Source organism: Asparagus officinalis, chromosome 1 (assembly GCF_001876935.1).
Source record: "Asparagus officinalis chromosome 1, Aspof.V1, whole genome shotgun sequence".
Classification (NCBI taxonomy): domain Eukaryota; kingdom Viridiplantae; phylum Streptophyta; class Magnoliopsida; order Asparagales; family Asparagaceae; genus Asparagus; species Asparagus officinalis.
Window position 1 is genome coordinate 7,495,995 of NC_033794.1, and position 20,211 is coordinate 7,516,205.

At 37.3% G+C, this 20,211-nt stretch overlaps 1 protein-coding gene across 1 annotated transcript; it reads left to right on the forward strand.

The window, feature by feature from the left end:
- LOC109847911 (homeobox-leucine zipper protein HOX3-like) lies at positions 16,717 to 20,167 on the forward strand. Its single transcript, XM_020417147.1, has 4 exons — positions 16,717 to 17,049; positions 17,483 to 17,661; positions 17,969 to 18,048; positions 19,771 to 20,167. Exons 1-4 carry the CDS (start codon positions 16,968 to 16,970, stop codon positions 20,051 to 20,053), a joined length of 624 nt encoding a protein of 207 aa, XP_020272736.1. The 5' UTR covers positions 16,717 to 16,967; the 3' UTR covers positions 20,054 to 20,167.

The following is a 20,211-nucleotide window of genomic DNA, read 5'->3' on the forward strand; positions in this document are numbered from 1 at the left end:
AGATCATGAGGAGCATCTACAGATAGCGTTGAGGACCCTTCAGGAGCACCAGTTGTATGCTAAGTTCAGCAAGTGTGAGTTTTGGCTTTCAGAAGTCAGATTTCTTGGCCATGTTATCAGTAGAGAGGGGATAGCAGTGGACCCGGCTAAGGTCACGGCAGTTCTTGATTGGGAGCCACCGAAGACGGTGACAGAGATTCGCAGCTTTTTTCATTCAGGACTTCTCGAAGATTTCGACACCGATTACACACCTTACGAAGAAGGGTGTACAGTTCATATGGAGTAAGGAGTGCCAGATACAGGAAGTTCATCCAGGACTTCTCGAAGATTTTGACGCCACTTACACACCTTACGAAGAAGGGTGTACAGTTCATATGGAGTAAGGAGTGCCAGGAGGCTTTTGATATCTTGAAAGCCAAGCTGACCACGGCGCCGGTTTTGACCATTCCGAGCAGCGATAGGACCTTTGTCGTGTATACTGATGCGTCGTTGGCCGGCTTAGGGGGGGTATTGATGCAGACTCAGAGGGTAGTAGCTTATATCTCACTTGGAGTTGGCGGCAGTGGTATTTGCATTGAAGTCATGGAGACACTACTTGTATGGAGTGCAGTTTGAGCTATTCACAGACCATCAGAGTCTGAAGTATCTCTTTTCTCAGAAGGAACTTAATCAGAGGCAGAGGAGGTGGATTGAGTTCATCAAGGACTACGAATTCGCGATTCAGTATCATCCGGGGAAGGCGAACGTTGTAGCAGATGCTTTGAGTAGGAAGCGCCGACATCAGGTTGCGGCTTTGAGGTGTTTATTGCACATGGATCTTATCACTCTTAGCCAGTTTGATTTTAGGCCCGAGATTGGAGGAACCAGCGCATTCTTGGGAGCTATGTCAGTGCAGCCATCTTGGAGTGGCAGGGTTGTCAGAGCACAGTTGGGGGACTCTTGGATTCAAACCCGTAAGGGGGAGATTTCCAAAGAGCCGAAGGCGGACTGGACCGTTGGAGCAGATGGAGGTCTACGGATGAAGGGTAGATTGGTTATGCCAGCCAGTGCAGAGCTGAAGAGAGAGTTATTTGATGAGGCACACCGCACTCGGTACACAGTACATCCAGGGACTACCAAGATGTACAAGGACCTGAAGAGACATTTCTGGTGGAGTGGTATGCGGAGAGAGATTGCAGAGTATGTAGCTAGATGTTTTACCTGCCAGCAGGTGAAGGCAGAACACCAGAGACCGGCAGGGACACTTCAGCCTTTACCCATTCCAGAGTGGAAGTGGGCAGACATTTCTATGGATTTTATTGTGGGGTTGCCGAAGTCGAAGAAGGGGAATGATTCTGTTTGGGTGATAGTGGACCGGTTGACGAAGTCAGCGCATTTTATTCCGGTGAGGACCACTTATACAGCCGAGGCATATGCGAGGTTGTTCATTCGGGAGATAGTTCGACTTCACGGAGTTCCAGATTCGATCGTGTCGGATCGGGGATCGGTGTTCACTTCACACTTTTGGAGGAGCTTCCAGGACTCATTTGGCAGCAGGCTATCTTATAGCAGTGTATTCCACCCCCAGACGGATGGTCAGACGGAGAGGGTGAATCAGGTGTTGGAGGACATGTTGCGGGCATGTGTCATTGACTTCCAAGGCAGCTGGGAGGATCATATTCCATTGGTAGAATTCGCTTATAACAACAGTTATCAAGCGACGATCGGGATGGCTCCGTATGAGGCATTGTACGGGAGACCCTGTAGATCACCGATATGTTGGGCAGAGCCAGAGGACAGCTTGATGCTTGGGCCAGAGCTTGTGAGGCAGACTACCGAGAAGGTAGCATTGATCAGAGAGCGGATTCTAGCCGCTCAGAGCCGGCAGAAGAGCTATGCAGATAAGAGGCGAAGACCACTAGAGTTTCAGGTTGGGGATTTGGTTATGCTGAAGGTATCGCCTATGAAAGGCGTGCAGCGATTCGGGAGGCGAGGGAAGCTTGCGCCGAGATATATTGGACCTTTCAGGATTTTGGAGCGCATTGGAGCGGTGTCATACAGACTAGATCTTCCAGCATCTATGTCTAGTGTACACAATGTATTCCATATCTCTATGCTCAAGAAGCACTTGCATGATGAGGAGCAGCAGCGAGTGTTGGATGCACCGGAGATTGAGCTTCGAGATGATTTGACTACTATTGAGATCCCAGTGTCTATACTTGCTAGAGAGGACAAGAGGCTCAGGAACAAGGTGATTCCATTGGTGAAAGTTCAATGGAACCGAAGTGGAGTTGAGGAAGCTTCTTGGGAGCGCGAGGAGGGCATGCGACGCGACTACCCACATTTGTTTGATCAGGTAAATAAATTTTCTGACAAGTACCTTATGGTATGTATCTTATATGATATTTGGACATTTGGTTATATTTGCATTTAACACTAGTATGAGAATATTCTCGCTTAATTCTTAATCTTTCGGAACACACGGTATATATATGGGGGGTTCCTTGTTTGGATTTTTCACCCGATGTACTAGTTCCACTAGATTAAGATTTGAGCGGGAGTGTTACCATTTTAGAGCGTTAAGTATAAATATCTCTATATGTTTATTTGGAAGTTCACGTTGTGAGATGCATATAGTTTCCGAATTTCGAGGACGAAATTCTTCTAAGGGGGGAAGAATGTAGAACCCCGTAAATTTTTATATATGAATATATATGAATTATTAGTAAATAAATAATTCTTAGTTAATAAATAGCTTGAGGTCATTGATGTACATGATAACAAGTTATTTGAGATGATATGAGAGTATGGGTGTAGAGTTTTGTGTGTTGGTTTTGCAAATAAGCAAAACATGCACAAAAACTGAAAATGTCCAGATCAGTCGACACATCAGTCGACTGACTGTATCAGTCGACACATCAGTCGACTGATGCGCTGATTTCCAGTTTTTACAGGTTTCGGGTCTGTTTTGTTTTGATTCGGGTTTGGGTCGGGTTTAAGGGTTCATATATAATCTCCTTCACCCGAAATCATCCCCTCTCCTCTTCAGACCAGAGAAACCCTAGCCCCCTCTCTTCTCTCTCAAACCCTAGGATAGTTCTTGGTGATTTTGGGGCGAAATTGGAGGATTTTCGTCGGGATCTTCAGTTTGCAGCGAAAGGAATCACTCCCCCTCAGATCCAGGAGCTCTTCATCACCTCAGAGGCGAGTAACATCTCGCCCAACCTTGTCCCATTCTTTTTAAACGTTTTCAAATGGTTTTATTCAGATCTCTTTGGCCTAAAACGTATTTTGAGTACAAAGATTGGATTTTTATTGCATGCAACATGAAGATGTGCATTTTCAGTATAATAAATAACCTACCAATGTTTGGTAAATTTAAAATCCAGATCTGAAATGTTTTAAAAGAGATTTAACATGGGTTTTGTTTTGAAAAGTGTTTTTAAAACATAAATACTTATGTTTAGAGTTTTATTCATGTATATGTATGTGAAAGTTATGTTTCAGTTAGTCCATACATGTTAATATTCGTATGATTCATGCTTGGAATTGATGGGGATGAGTTTGGATCAAATTTTTGGCACATAAGAACCTGTACAGATTATCTGCAGTCTGTCGGTCGACTGATCAGTCGACCGACGGGCAATTTGTTCAGCCATCAGTCGACTGATCAGTCGACTGACGGGCTGATTCTGTTTTCTCAGCTTCTCGGTCGACTGGTCAGTCAACTGGCGAGCTGAGGTTGTGCTGTCTGAGCTCCATCAGTCGACGTATGAGTCGACTGACGTCATCAGTCGACACATCAGTCGACTGATGAGTTGTTTTATAGATTCTTGATCTGTTTAAGTTGTCTTTCGGGGTCGCCTCGGTAACCTGACCCTAGTTTATCACGTTAATGATTTATCTGTGCATGTGGGTTGACTTTTGACATAAGTTTAGACATGTACACCGAGATGCATGAAAGTTTAGATTGTGTATATCTATCTGCATACACTTTTCAGTGGCACAGTCCTCGTGTTGGACTATAATCCATAGAAGTCCTCGTGTTGGACTAAAATCCATAGAAGTCCTCGTGGTGGACTATAATTCATTTCAGTCCTCGTGTTGGACATTTACCCACTTATTCCATGTGTTTGGAAATCACAGTATTTAATTCCTGCATCGGACATATCTCCTTAACCCTGCATATGACTTCTTCACAGAAGTTCACGACATGATGTTGACATGACACTTATGCAAGTAATAAAATGACATTCATGTTAGTCATGGTATAGCACCATACTTTGTCCTGAGATTAACTGTATTTTCTTGATTTATTGCTTCTGTACTAGAACCTCGGGTTTGGTGTTTAGAGATTTACGATTTGAGATACAAGGTATATACATGAGGGTTTTCTTGTTTGGATTATTTTGCTCGACGTACCTATGCTCGTGTTGTAAATTTCTAAACACTAAAACCCCCTTTAGTAGGGTCAATGATTTTAGATCCATTATATATATATATTCTGTATTTTCTTATGCAACGAGCCCTTTTCCCTTGGGGTTGGTTGTTATGTTGCTCGCTAGCGCTTTGACGCTCGTTGTCCCTCCCCCTTTCAGGTAACGAGCCAGGAGCCCGAAGAGTCGCAGGTTGATGGTGACACACTTTAGTGTTTAACTGTTAGTTATGCTTATGTTGGAGCTCCACTATAGACTTTTGTTTAAACATTTGAGAGCCTTATTCTAGAAGTTGTAAAGGCCGTGTGCCTTATTTCCTCTTGTCAGATATATGTATTTTGAGACTTGTTGAGTATTCCAGTTTATCTATTCAGACATTGACTATGTATTTCTGTATGTTGGATGATGAGACGTTAATGTGATCACTATCATTTCATCAGTTACTTCTTGTATTATCTTTTACCTGCTTTTGTACCTACACCTGTTGTTGATTCCACTAGAGAGATAGTAATTGTGATGGTGAAACATGTTATTGCACGGTGTGGTGCATGGCAGGTTTGACATTTCTGGTTTCACCTCGGACTGCAGCCTTGTGTGAACCCAGGGGCGTCACAGATTTATTCTCTAAATGAGAAAGAAGATAAAGAATGTCTGCCCTTTCATTAGGGGAGATCCCCCTTCTAATTAATGGGTGCCAGATCCATGAATTATTTGTCCATCTGCCTTGGGAGCTTATACTGTAGTTTTTTGAGAGAGCAAGTTTGTATGCATGAGGATAGAGGCTACTAAGAGAATTATCTGAGGACCATTTATCATGCCAAAAACTGCCTGAGTTACCATTACCCACTTTCCATCTCAGTATGTTGAAAAAGATTGATTAAATAGAGTAAAGATCTTGAAGAAATCTTGAGGATGACATCTTAGGCTGAGTGACCAGAGGATTAGCTCCATTTTTTGAATAAATGGAGAAAAACACTTTGCTTAGGTAAGAGGATCTGTCGAACATTTTCCAAATCCATTTGGAGAGGAGGGCTGAATTGAAAGTGGGGATATCAATCACCTCAAGCCCTCCTTCTTCTTTAGATTTACAAACAGTGCCCCAGTTAATTAAGCATTTAGCTTTAGAAAAGCTGTGACTGGCATTCCAGAGGAAATTTCTTCTGATTTTATCAATGGCCTTAATAACCCATTTTGGCAGCTTAAAAAAAGACATATAATAGAGAGGGATGGAGGAGAGAACAGAGTTCAGAAGAGTCAACCTGCCTCCGATAGAGAGGGTTTTGTTTTTCCATTTGGAAAGCTTCTTTTTGAATGATTCAAGTAGAGGTTGCCACTCTCTTTTAGTTAGAGAACCTCTTTTCAGAGGAAGTCCCAAATAAGAAAAGGGAAGTGAGCCTACAGAACAACCGAGAATATCAGCCAGAGATTTGGCTTTCTGGGGGGTTTTTCCAAGATAGAAGAGATTAGATTTTTGTTGATTTGCACAGAGCCCAGAAAGACTGGCAAAGATAGCGAGGATTGTCTTTAGGGTTACCATATCAGATGGATTTGCCCTAGAGAATATGATGGTGTCGTCTGCAAACTGGATTGTTCTTATAGAGTTAAGATCGCCTCTCAAATTAAGGTTGGAGAGGTCTCCAGAGGCTTCACTACATTTAAGCATCTGACTGAGGACATCTGCTACTAACAAGAACAAGAGGGGGGAGAGAGGGTCGCCTTGTTTTAGGCCCCTGAAGCATTTGAAGAAGGAGGTGGGGGTCCCATTAACAAGAACATCTGATTTGGATGAAGAGATAATGTTGTGGATCCAGGAGCACCACTTTTGTCCAAAGCCTCTGGCTTCAAGAAGAGAAAGAAGAAAGGACCAGTTAACGCAATCAAAGGCCTTGTAAAAATCCACTTTAATTGCACAAACCTCCTTTTCCCCCGATGAACAGATGTTTATCATTTCATGGCCTAAAAGAAAGGAATCCAAGGATGATTTACCTGATTGAAAAGCAGACTGAGAGTTGTCTATAAGGAGGTGAATAACTTTCCTGAGCCTGTTTGCCAAGACTTTAGAAAAAATCTTACAAGAGCTGTTGATCAGGCTAATAGGCCGGAAGTCTTTGGGGGAGAGAGCTTCTTCCTTTTTTGGAATGAGGCAAATGAAGGAATAATTGATATTATGAAGAACTTGGGGGTTGGAGTAGAGACCTTGAATGAATTCAATGACATCTGCTTGGATGACAGTCCAGAACTTTTGATAGAAAAGGATTGGAAGACCATCAGGGCCTGGGGATTTGTCTGGGTGTAGGCCAAAGACTGCCTCAGTAATTTCCTGAGGAGAGAAAGGCTGATCAAGAAAAGATAGATCTGTTTGCTCATGGGGGTATAAAATGCTCCAGTTGGGTCTCAGACAGGAGTTTTGAGGTTTGCTGAAAAGGTTTGAAAAGAAAGTTAGGAAGGATTGTTTGATATCACTATCTGTAGAGATAAAGGAGTCATTAATTATGAGATGAGGGATGAAGTTTTTTTTGCGATGGAAAGATGCAACTTTGTGGAAAAAAGCTGAATTATTGTCTCCTTCTTTCAACCACTGGACTCTAGATCTTTGTTTCCATTTGATCTCTTCGGCATTAGCAAGAGAGAGGACCTGATCCTTTAAATCAGATCTTAGCTGAGATTCCAAAGAGGATAGATTTCTAGTCTCTTCACTGATATTGAGGGAATGGATTTGGGCCATCAGATCTGAAAGGAGCTTGGAAAGGGAACCAAAACAGTATCTTTTCCACCATTTCATTCTCTTTTTTATGAGTTTAAGTTAGGATCAGTTTGACAACTTTTTAATTTTGGGTCATGTGTAAATCTGGTTATTTTCTAGAGTGTTTTGTTGATTGGCAAAATTTTAGTAAGAAATAACCAAGCTTGCTTGTAAGTTTATTTTTTGTTTTTTAAATTGGGTTAGTTGTGAACTTAGAGGAGTTGGTTCAAAACTAAAGCAGTTTTAGACATAATTAATTTAAGGATCAAGTGCGACCAAAATTTAATGAGTGTGTATTTGTCAACTATAAAAAAATAGTTTTAATGGATGTATACATGATCTGAATGGCTTCCAACGTTGAACTATTTTTTTAGAGTTTAAATTATTACTCTTAAACTAGTTTTTTTATATCTGCCCTTATATAGACTAACCCTAGTGAATTTAAGCAAAAATAGGTCTAAGCTTAATCTTATCTTATGATTAGGCATGTTCAAATGGCCCAACCCTGTCCAGATTTTCGGGTCCTAGCTGAGCAAAATACCTAGCTCGGACTTGGACCTGGGGTGTCGTGCTGAGCCTGGGTCCGGGTTCGGGCTAAACCGGGCTGGCCCAGATTTTTTATTTATTTTTATTTGCTAAAAAATTGTTTAAAAATATATTAGTTTATTATGTTTTATGTAAGTATGTATTAATATGAATTTACATATCACTATACAGCTATATATTATATATACATATTATATACGTTAGTATACTGTATGTAGTTTAGAGAGAGAAACACGTATGTTGCATTACTTACTTATAAATATGTATTATATAGTCATATGTGTATTTGTTAAAAACTTATAATATGCTTATTAAACTATAGTTATGTACTTTACTTATATGATATACTTATATGTAGCAGATGCAATATACTTAGATAACTATAAGTCTATAATATACACGTGTAGACATATTTATAACTATATTATATATACTTATATTTTAGAATCTATACCATGGTAAGAGCATACATATAAGTATATATATTTGTGTATATATATACTCTCTCTCTCTCTCTTAGGACTAAGAGGCTACAACCATTTTTCTTAAAAAAAATTATATACACCTAAATATATATATAAGTATACATTAATGATCATACCATAATATAAATTATATATATATATTATATAACATATATAAATATATAAATTTAATAAGTGAGCTGGGACGGGTCTCGACCGGGCTTCATCAATACAACCCAGAGTCTGGCCCAGTTTGTTCGTCTTTCGAGCCGAAACCCAAATGAACACCCCTCTACAATCGAAATACATAAAGTGTAACTGACAGACCCAACCACAGCCCAAGTCCAAGACATAATGTGATCATTTATTTGCTAAGGTCCAGTATTAAATGGTACAGAAGAATGTTAAAGGAAATAAACTAGCTAATCTACACATAGAGAAAAAAAAGTAACCTAATTAATCCGTTAGCTAAAACTCACATATTCTTGTAATCTCATTATTCCCAAAATTATAATTAATGTTAATAAATTCATGTTCTAGTGTTATTTACATCATTGGATGTTGTACGGGCATGTCCCGAGCAAAAAGAACACAATTGAGACGGTTTATAGTATTACCAAAAATGTGCACCAAATGATGTCAAGTCTTAGATACATATATGAATCCTAAGATTCAATAATATAGGTTTCGTTTGGATATTATGATGTTTTACTTGTTTTCATGATGTTTTTGCCAAAAACAAAACACAATGTGTTTGGGTATCATGATATTTTTTGAGCTAAATCATCCTCAAACAAAAAACACAATACTTATTTCAAAATACCTTTTACGTGTTTTAAGTTTGGTGTTTTGGTTTTGAGTTTGAAAATGTGTTAATATAATATCTAACATAATATATTAAATATAATTAATATAGAGTTATTATTGACATGCTTATTATATTATACTATGCTCTACTATACTATATTATAGCTAATCTAATATATTAGTAATATTTATTAAAAAATATTAAATAAAATATCATATATAATAATATAATGACATATTAAATACTAGCATTTAATATGTTAATAATGTATTATATAATAATGAATAATAATGAAATATAAATAAAACAATAAAAAATAATTTTAATTTTTTATAACAAAATAATAAGAATATAATAATGTAATATGCAATAGTATAACCGCTATGATATTATTAAAATTTAATAACTAAATTGTTATAAATTAATAATTATAAAATATTATATAATAGTAACATATTTAATAATAAAGTAACAATATAATAATAATATATTGTATAGTTTATAATATATTAATTTATTAATAAAATACTAGTAATAACATAATATCAAAATCATTAATAATATTATATTATATGAATAATAGTATAATATTATATTATATTAATAATAAAATAATATTATTATAATATATAACAATAACAAATTGGGATACCAAAATAATTAAATATATAATTATTTAAAAATAATATGCAATAAATATAATTTAGTATAACTCATTAAAGTACAATATAATATTATAATATATTATACAATATTATGTTGCATTATATTTAATACTTATAATACTATAATAATGTAAACTAAATATTATATTATTTTATTTATAATATATTTATTAGTATTAATATAAAATATATTAATAATATGTTTAATATTAATGTTGTAATATGTCAAATTAACTAGTGTTGACCAAATATATACTTAACATTGTGTTTTTAAAATATTATAAGGGGAAAACACAACAACATGATGTTTTTTTTTTATAAAAAGACCATGTTTGCAAAGAAAACCTTAGTAATAAACATTCATTTAGTGCATATTCAGCACATATTTGACGTTATAATTTACATCGGTTACCAAAAGCTAAGTATGGGCGATTAATCGGCGCGTGCATGAAGACCCAATCGGTTGAATTGGCACTCTCGGAGAGAAAGCGACAGCAGAGCGAAAAAGAAAACAGTTAATGACTCATGAAGGGAAAGGAAACCAACAAAGGGGAGCAATGTCGTCACCTTGGGAAGACCAATTACAAGCAACCAGTAAACAGCACTGACGTCTTTGATATGATTTGAAGCGTACGATAGAAGCGACAAATCACTGCTCTTCGCTGTACTCCACTGCACACTTCCCCCGAGTTTCAAATAAGCTCGGAATACACCTCCAACATTTTTTATATTCCCGCTTGTTTTTTGCAGAAGATTTGTGGGCATTTCGCTTTGCTCGCCAACTTTATTTATCGCAAAAATACCCTAAAAGTTTCGCGAGAGGCTGTTTGGTTCAACCAAATTTTTAGTATTTAGTGGGAGTTATAAATTTTAGAACTAAAGGTATTTTTTTAAAATTTTTTTTTGGGATTCTGTAGTTGATATTTGTTTATATCATGTATAAAATCGTATGGTTTTGAAATTATCCATGAGATTATAAATCCTAAAATTTTAGCATTTGTAACAAACAACCCCTTAGACCAAGTGCAATAGGAGGGGAAAAGTGGTTTTTCCATACAGCAGCTAGGGAAATAGGAAGGGAAATTTCAAAAGCTTTCCAAGGGGTGAAATATTTCCCTTACGTGAAATTGCATGAAATACACTTTATGTGGGGCCCGCCTCCTATATAAGAAAAAGGAAAAAAAAATTAATGAAGAGTGGTCCAAATAAAGTGAAAAAGTTTTTAAAAAACTAGCTGCTGCAGAGTTGATAGGGAAATTGGTGTTATTAAATTATGTGGTGGAGGAATAAAGTGATGTGGCAGGAAAGAAGGGGTGAAAATTTTCCTACCTGCTGGAAATGGTCTACATGATGTATGATGCAGATTGATTAGATATATTTGAAAAAAAAATGCACTGGTTAGCTTTATATGAAAGCTTAATTAAAAAAATCTATGGATTTTTTGGATACACGAATTAGAAGAGACCCAAACATTAATTTGGAGAACTAGATTTTATTTCCTATCATTATCAACCCTACGCTTTTATGTCTAGTCAATTAATTAAATGTTGAAAGTCATGATCATTTTTGACTTATTAAATTTATACACGGACCAAATATAGGGCTGTCCATCCGGGCCGGCCCGGCCCGGCCCGGCCCGAAAAACGGGGCCCGGGCCGGGCAAAACCCAAGCCCGGGCCTGGGCCTGAGCGGGCCGGACACCGGGCCGGCCCGGTTTGATTTTTTTTTAGAATTTTTTTTTTAATTTTAACAAAACCATAAACCATAAATTATTATAAAAAATATCATAAATTTAATTAATAGCTTGAAATGAAATGACATAAATTACAAGTACAAAAAATGATAAAAATAACTTCTTTATTAATAATCGGTAAATCCTTTACAAGTATAAATTTATTTCAAAATTCGTCGCATCACAATAGATGAGTACATCCCAACTAGGTTGGCACCTACTCACCCATATCACTATCATTTGCAACTTTTTTCGAAATAATTTAATTCAAATTTAAAGCTAAGAAAACAAAATTACAATTTTATGAATATTATCTAATCATTATATCTATCTGCTAGTCCTAACTCTTCAAATTTATCTTCAATCATAGCAATCCGTTCGATGCATTGTGTTCGCTTCTCGTATCTCCACCAATCCTGTAAGCACATCACCGCTTGTACAGTATACGGATCTAAGCATGTCCTGTGGTCGTCGATCAAACGTCCTGCTGTGCTGAAAGCGGATTCCGAGGCTACAGTCGAAACCTGCACTGATAGTAAGTCACGAACCATGGTGGAAAGTATAGGATATGAAACTGATCCATATACTTTCCACCATTGCAAAATATCTAAAGCATTTCCTTGACATCTAACTAAAGAAGCAGAAAAATATTCATCTATTTCAGAAACATCTAATCCTGATGAAGTTCCAGATCCACCAGTTAGTTCAGCTACCATTGCATACCTATCAAAACTTACACTTTTACCTCGACCTGTGCTCGAAGCTGAAGGTGCCGAAGCTGAAGACTGTTGTGTAGCTACACCATATCTAGCTGCATACTCATCATATAAGGTTTGAAAATAATTTCTAATAGCTAAATAATGAGTAGTAGCAGTAAGGGTGGATCCATCATCTAAGTCTATAATCTGTCCACCATACAATGATTGTAACAAACTTCGAAGGCCAATTTCCTTCAAGCATGGATCAATAAGAACACCAATACCAAAAATATGAGGAATAGGCCTAAAATACTTATTAAATTTACTCTCCATTTCAAAAATTATACTTCCAAAAATATCATCCATACGATATTTTGTAAAATTTTTTTGAATATTTAAAATTTGTAAAGCAGCTAAAGTAATAGTTGGATAATAACAACCAGATAATAACATAGTAGCATCATAAAAAACTTGTAACATCTCATTTAATTTACATATAACTGTCCATTCATCTTCAGTTATTCCATAAGCACTACCAGAGCTAGAACTAGAAGCATAAAAATTTATAAAATCATTTATAATTTCTTTATATTCTATTGCTACAGATAACATTGCATAGGTGGAATTCCACCTATGGTCAACATCTTTTGGAATTAGTCTAGGCTTATAATTTTTTCTTTTACAACATTGTTTCCATCTTTTAATTCTCATTTCAGAAGCATTATGCATATTAGTAACTGTTCTAACTTTTTCTATCATGGGTTTAATTTCAGAAAATGCACTTTGAACAATTAAATTTAAAATATGACAGATACATCTAACATGAAAAAGCTCACCATGACATGGCAATGACAAAGTTATTTTCAGAAAATCAACAGCTACATTATTATTACTTGCATTATCTAGTGAAAGAGTAAATATTCTTTGATCAATTTCTAGTTTCATAAGTTCTTCAACAATTAAATTTGCAACATTAATACCAGTGTGTGACTCTTCAATTGCAATAAAAGAAACAACTCTTTTAAACATTTTCCAACTTTCATCAATCCAGTGTGCTGTTATACATAAATAACCAGTTTGCACTCTAGATGACCAAATATCAGAAGTTAAAGAAAATTTGCAGTTTAAATTTTTAAAATAAGAAATTATTTTTCCCTGTTCCTCAACATAATATTTTAAAATATCACGTTGACAGGTTTGACGAGAAAATTTTGTAAATGCAGGATAAAAACCATCTCTAAATAAATCTTCAAATTCATCATCTTCTACTAATTTAAAAGGAAGGTTTTTAAGAACAATAAACCTGATTACGCATTTCCGGGCTCGGGCAGCGTCATAATTCCAACTGCCGAGGGTACCTGAAGAGGATGATTGGGAAAGCATAGACTGCCGGATATCACCTTGTAGATTTTGGCCTTTGTTGTGTTTTTCAATATGCCGTTTGAGATGGTTGGTGCCGCTCTTATGATGAGCTTTGAATATCTGGCCGCACAACGCACATTTCGCATTCTGAGAGATGATCCTACCGTGTTCATCCTTGGTGACGTCTATCTTCTCAAAAAAATTCCATACATCAGACCTCGGCCTTTTTGGAGCTCTTGGTGCCGTAGATTCGTCGCCACCAGATTCAGGATTAACACCGGTAGGATGAGGAGTTGTTGTAGGAGGACTCATCTCTGGATCGGTAGGAGTTGCATGTTGCTCTTCATAATCAGACCCAGAAGCCATTTGTTGGAAGTATTAGAAAATACAAAAGATTATAGGATAGTATATTAGTATGAGATAGTATAAGATTGTATAAGAGAGTAGTAGAGAGAGAAATAGATGAGTTTTGTTGTGAGAAAATGAATTGAAACCCCCCCTCTATTTATAGAAGCAGCCCCCTAGGTAAATGACCAAAAAACCCTCGAAAAATAGCCGTTTTTTGACCGTTTTAAGGGGCAAAACGGTCAAAAGACCAAATCTGGCCGTTAGGCCAGATTTGGCCCGGGCCGGGCTGGGCAACGGTCACCTTTGTGACCGTTATGGCCGGGCCGGGCCGGCGCCGCCCGACCGGTCAACGGTCACGTTGTGACCGTTATGGCCCGCCGCGCCCGGCCATGGTGAAGCACATTTCCTTTCGCACTGTTCCGGCGGCCCCCAGACGGAACCTGCTCGCCAACGCGACCGAGCCCTCCGGGCCGGACCCCGTTTGCCGGTTCGGCCGGGCCGGCCCGGCCCGACAACCGGCGGCCCGGGCCGGACACCGGGCTTTTTGGACACCCCTAACCAAATATATATCTTTTGCTTGTCATTTTTGAAAGTTGCTGTGCTTTTTTAAGAAAAATTTAAAGTTATATAACAATTCTGGGTATTTCTAATTTTTTTGATTAACAGCCATTCAATAATCTACAGTATGTTAATTCATAGTGATTGCAAAGACTAGTAGGATATTTGATTAATCTTTAATTCGTTAATTTCACATGACCCTTGTGTACTTTGGAATATGCTGCACATAACTCTTGTGAATTTGCTTATATCACATATCTATTCTGTAAATTTGGGTGCCTCTTAAAATCTCTCTTAACTTTGAGCTTTTCTCACTAAACTCCCCTACGTATAACTTGTACTGTTGCACACAACTAATTTTTATTCAGGATAAAATATATAAAAAATAAAAGAGCGGGCATATTGCCTAGAAACGAAATCGATAAAGTTTAAAAATAACACTTAAAAGATAATTTTAGCTATTTGCAAATTATAGGTAAGGAGCTCTAGTGAAAGGTAAGGAGCTCTAGTGAAGGGAAAAAAAAAATCAAAGTTCAAATGAATTTTGTGAGACACCTTATATTTTAAGGAATCGCCTGATATAAACAAAGTCCAGAGTTATCTGTAATTAAATCGACCTTAAATCATGCTCCATAATTTATTCAGATGTTGAATACGGAAAAATCTAGACTATAAGCCCGAAGCGTCGGTTTTGCCCTCGCAAAACTTGAAAGTGCCAATAAACCAAAGATTCGAGGGGTTAAGTGGGTAAAACAGAAAAGCTGTAGCTCTTTCCCCATCCCAATCATTTCTCAGCAGACCTAAACCCCGACAACCCGACGCAACATCTCCAAACAGGGAGACTTGCCGGCTATTCTCCCGCAGATCTATGCGTTCGCGCCACGTGTCAATCTCTCATCGTTCCCCATCCACTCACATGAAGGAGCCGAGTCAAACCCTCGGGGACCACACAGCTTACCTGCACCCAGATACTGAACCCCCTACAGTAACCCAGGGCTAGGTAATAAGAAAAAAAATATATATACAGAGATAAATAAATTGGTCTAAATTGTTATATTGTTATTTTTCGTACACCTACTTTTATTATCTATTCACTTTTTGTCATTATTTATTCCGAGTCAAATGTAAAATTAGATTCAAAACTTTGCATGCTACCTCACGCGGCTATTAATGCTACCTTATTTACGAGGAAAATGCCATAAGGTAATTTGGCATATTGCTAAGAGGCTGTTTGGTTGTATGTTTTTACCATGTAAAAAGATGGAAAATATAAAAAAATGGGTCCCAATGTCAGCTTTCATCACTTTCAATTGTTTGTTTGTAGTTGTGAAAATAGTGTAAAGTGATTTCATATGCTGATGTGGCTTGTAAAATGCTTTCATAAAAAAAGACATGATTTTAGGAGAAAGCTGACATTGAAGTCAGAAAAAAATAATAAAAAATAATTCCAACCAATATGATCATTTGAGTAGGGATCACTTTTTACACTTTCCAAACAAACAATTAAAGTTATATTTACAAACCAAACAAGCAATTTATGATTCCAATGGAATAAAAAACAAACAAAGAAAAATATAAAAGTAAAATTGATGAGGTGGACAACAACTTTCCAAGTTGTATCATAAATACATAATTTTTACCAACAACAACCAAACAGCCCCTAAGAATAATAACTATATCCGCTTATATAAAAATATTTAGTCCGCTACAGCGAAGTAAATTTCGGGACAAATAAGAGGAGGGCATGAGCGGGGACTGATCCACATGGTTACTACCCTAGCAATCTGAAAAATTGCACTCTAAAACCCTTCACACTTGCATCTTTTCCCCAATAGTTTTAAATATTTTGCACCTCACCTTGAATTTTCAAAAAACTGGCATTTGACACTTACAAATTAGCAGCCCAATTTCATTAATCTCATTTGAAATTAGTAGTTCATTTTTGTTTCGACAAATAGATAATTATCTTTCGTCGTCCGAAGAAAATTCTCCTGGATCTGCCATCGGATATGATATTATCTCCAAAATATAGAGAAGAAACATCGAGAAAGCTTTGGATGCCAAAAACTGCTAAGAGGACTCTTTTTTCACTAAACGGCGCAATTTAGAGTGTAATTGCACGTTTAACTTAGAAAAAATACAAAAAAATTGTCAGCTCCAATAAAAACACTAAACTTATAAGAAGACTGTACAGAAAAAAAATATCACTCTGACAATTTTAACCACACGTAACAAATCAGATACACTGTTAAATGCAACGGACTATAAAAAGAGAAAAAAAGCGGTCCATCAGTATCTTGCACATATCTCTACTGTTACTCCTATTGCATTTTGTCGCCTGTTTTGTCGGTTTGGTCAATGGGCGCAAAAGCCTACCGAGTGCATCTCCATTATTTATTTATTTATTTAGTTTTCACTCTCTCATTTAATGTTTTTTTACATTAAATTAATAGTTTCTTGTCATCTTGTCACCTCCTATATATAAACCAAATGGTCCAAATCCCCTCCCCTTGCATCCTTGTTTGTACAATTTTTCTTTCTTCTCCTTTTACTTTTTTTTTAATTTGTAAAAAAAAATAAAAAAAAAAATAATTGCAACTAAATTCCTCTTCCCCTCGAGCTCTTCTCATGGGGGGTTTTGGGATAAGCCCACTAGGCTTGGAGCTCACCATGGCTGTTCCTGGATCGATGAGCTCTTCTTCCGTCTCTGGTAAATATTTGCAGAAACCCCCCTTCACCTTTGGTGAAATTTATTTTAGGCTGTTTTTCTTTGCTAGTGTTTAGGCTTTGGGTTGTGTGTTTGGATGGAAAGTAGGAGAGGGCAAAAGGGAAGAAAGAGAAAATTTACTATAGAAGAAATTTAACCGTTTATTTCTATGGATTAACGGCTGAGATTTTATTATAATTAATACATTTCCCCCCTTCACTTCTCTTAGTTAAAACATGATAAAATAAATTTCTCTCCATTCTTTTTACAAACTCCCAAATAAGATATTATATTTTCGGTCCTCTCTTCCCCGACTTACCTTTTTTCTATTTTATTTTTACATCCCTTTCTTCTATAGTAAACTCCCGAACACACTGTTAGATAATAATTAATTAAAAAACTAAGTTGATTGAAAGTGTAAATTTTTGAAACGTAGAGGGTGTTGGCTACAACATTACGAGGGACCTAGACATAAATCTCCCAGCATCAGAGGAGATGGTTGAGGTGGACGACGACGACGTCGACGGAAGCCACCGGTCGAAGAAGCTCCGGCTCTCGAAAGAGCAGTCGAGGTTGCTGGAAGAGAGCTTCAGGCAGAATCACACTTTAAACCCCGTGCGTAAATTTATTTTCTTTTTAGGATGGAGCGGTTTATTTTTTGTAATTATAGAATTGTGAAGGTCTTTTTTTGGTAATCCTGGGGACGCGAGCAGACGCAGAAGGACGACGTCGACGGAAGCCACCGGTCGAAGAAGCTCCGGCTCTCGAAAGAGCAGTCGAGGTTGCTGGAAGAGAGCTTCAGGCAGAATCACACTTTAAACCCCGTGCGTAAATTTATTTTCTTTTTAGGATGGAGCGGTTTATTTTTTGTAATTATAGAATTGTGAAGGTCTTTTTTTGGTAATCCTGGGGACGCGAGCAGACGCAGAAGGAGGCGCTGGCATCGAGGCTGAGGCTGAAGCCGCGACAGGTGGAGGTTTGGTTCCAGAACCGCAGGGCAAGGTGCGTCCATTGACTTCTTGGGGTCTCTTTTTTGGACTCTCTCTCTCTCTTTTAATTACTCCCTAATTAATTGTTTTTGTCCTTATTTATTTTGTACCGAGTAATCAATTAGAAAATGTTTTGAGTACGTAATCAGATAATGTCTAACCCATGTCCCTACGGAATAAATGGTGGAGTTGGCAACAGTTATCGTGTTGAGTTTAAACTAGAAGGGAAGTTAAGTTAAGGGAAGAAAAGAGAATTTCTAAAACTTGTTTGGGAAACTAGTAAGGTGAATCAAGGGGAAGTTATTTCACCCCATTTGAAAAGTGTAATAACGGGAAGGGAAGGGAAGAGAATGTATATAACTTGACATAAATACCCTCACATTTGGTTCTAAAATTTTAGCCGTTGGATTTTGATCATAAATATGTCTCTCTACATTTGTTGTATTCCCCCTCTTTACCTTCACCCCCATTACACCCCAAATTGGGGGGGGGGGGAATCATGGTATTTTCTCACCTCCTTTCACCTCCCCCCACCCCTATTAACTTGCTATATTTACTTCCCAAACAAGGTTAAAAGTTACCCTCCCTTCCCCTCACCCTCATTACCCTCAATCCAAACAGGGTCTAAGTTTTAAGTTTAATGATGTAAGAGTTGGTATCTCTTGGTTGCATATTTAACGTCATGCATTGTTCTCACCTGATATTTTCTCGCATTCTAATACGATGTTAAAAGGTTCTGGTGACCCGCAAGAAAACTTGAATTCATCCTTGGCATAGTTATCTGCAAGCAAATAGTTGTCGAGTGCAAATTATGAGCACGTGATGCATCGGTTCAAGTTACTGAATACATGAGAAGTGGCTCGTGCCGGAGCGATATTTGAAATTGCCTACGGGGATGTTTGTTTCACATCCTATAATTTTAGGAAATGGATGGATTTCACCGTGGGATTTGAAATCCATAGGTGTTTTGTTATGGGTTTGGATTTCTAAAATGATGTTTGTTTTATTAATATTTTGGGATTTGGAATGCTACAATTTGTAATATTTTGTTTGTTTCAAGCTCAAATTGTAGTATTACCAAATGTCAAAATTTTGTAATATGATGAATATGCTATCTTGATGAGGTTACCTCCCCCCCCCCAAAAAAAAAAAAGGATTTGTTAAACCCTCTTCAAGTGAAAGGTAAGCACATCCATTTATGAGATTTGTCAAAATCCTCTCCAATTGAGAGGATTTGGCAAATTCCAAAAATTAGGCACTTTTTGCACTTTTGGAATCCAATATTCTACAAACATCATATATGGACTCCCAAAATACAAAAAAAAAAAAATTACTTTTTGATCCCAAAACTTGTAATCCATACAAAATGCCAAAATTTTTGGTGAAACAAACACCCCTTATGTAAGTGCCTAATACATGTATTGATAAATTATATAGAGATACAATTGAAATAAAATCCTGACTCCGTCACGAGAAGTAGCCACAAAATTTTGTAGCTAGGATTCGCCTCAAACTTTATCATTAGACGATATAGTCAATTTATAGATTCCAGTAAGTAAAATCAGAGTAATTTTGTTTCACCCCATTAAAAGTGTTTCCTCTAATTATTTATAATAGTAGATAAACTCAGAGATTTGGTTGCTGTTAGATTCAAATTTATTTTCAATGAGTTTGTATAAAATTACTTCGCAGTGACATCGTATTCATCTTCGCAATTTTGCAATTTTGACCACAGGACAAAGCTGAAGCAAACGGAGATGGAATGTGAGTACCTAAAGCGATGTTTCGGGTCTCTGAGCCAGGAGAACAAGCGCCTGCAGCGCGAAGTGGAGGAGCTGAGGGCAATGCGGGTCACCCCGCCGACCATCCTCTCCCCGCAAACCCGTTTACCCATACCCGCATCCGCCCTCACAATGTGCCCGCGATGCCAGCGCGTCACCACGGCCGCTCCCTCAGCCCAGAACCGCAGGGACGGCCGTCGGCCGCTTGCTAGGGGTTATATTGTGGTGGAGTGTTGAGCGAGGGTAGTGAAAAGGTGTCATGTAGATAGTTTCTGGTTTGAGTTTGGAGTAGTTGCATAATTTCAATTCTCATTTCAGCGTCCAATTAATCAGGGAATTATGTTTTACTTATCAAGAGTCTTTAGTTGAGATTGAGATTTGAGGTTTGAAATTGT

Bases quoted from the DNA above. Each gene is read 5' to 3' on its own strand.
- LOC109847911 (XM_020417147.1), top strand. From the start codon at position 16,968: ATGGGGGGTTTTGGGATAAGCCCACTAGGCTTGGAGCTCACCATGGCT. The intron at 17,050-17,482 runs GTAAATATTTGC...TTTGAAACGTAG, and splicing joins GAGCTCTTCTTCCGTCTCTG to AGGGTGTTGGCTACAACATT. The intron at 18,049-19,770 runs GTGCGTCCATTG...TTTTGACCACAG, and splicing joins TTCCAGAACCGCAGGGCAAG to GACAAAGCTGAAGCAAACGG.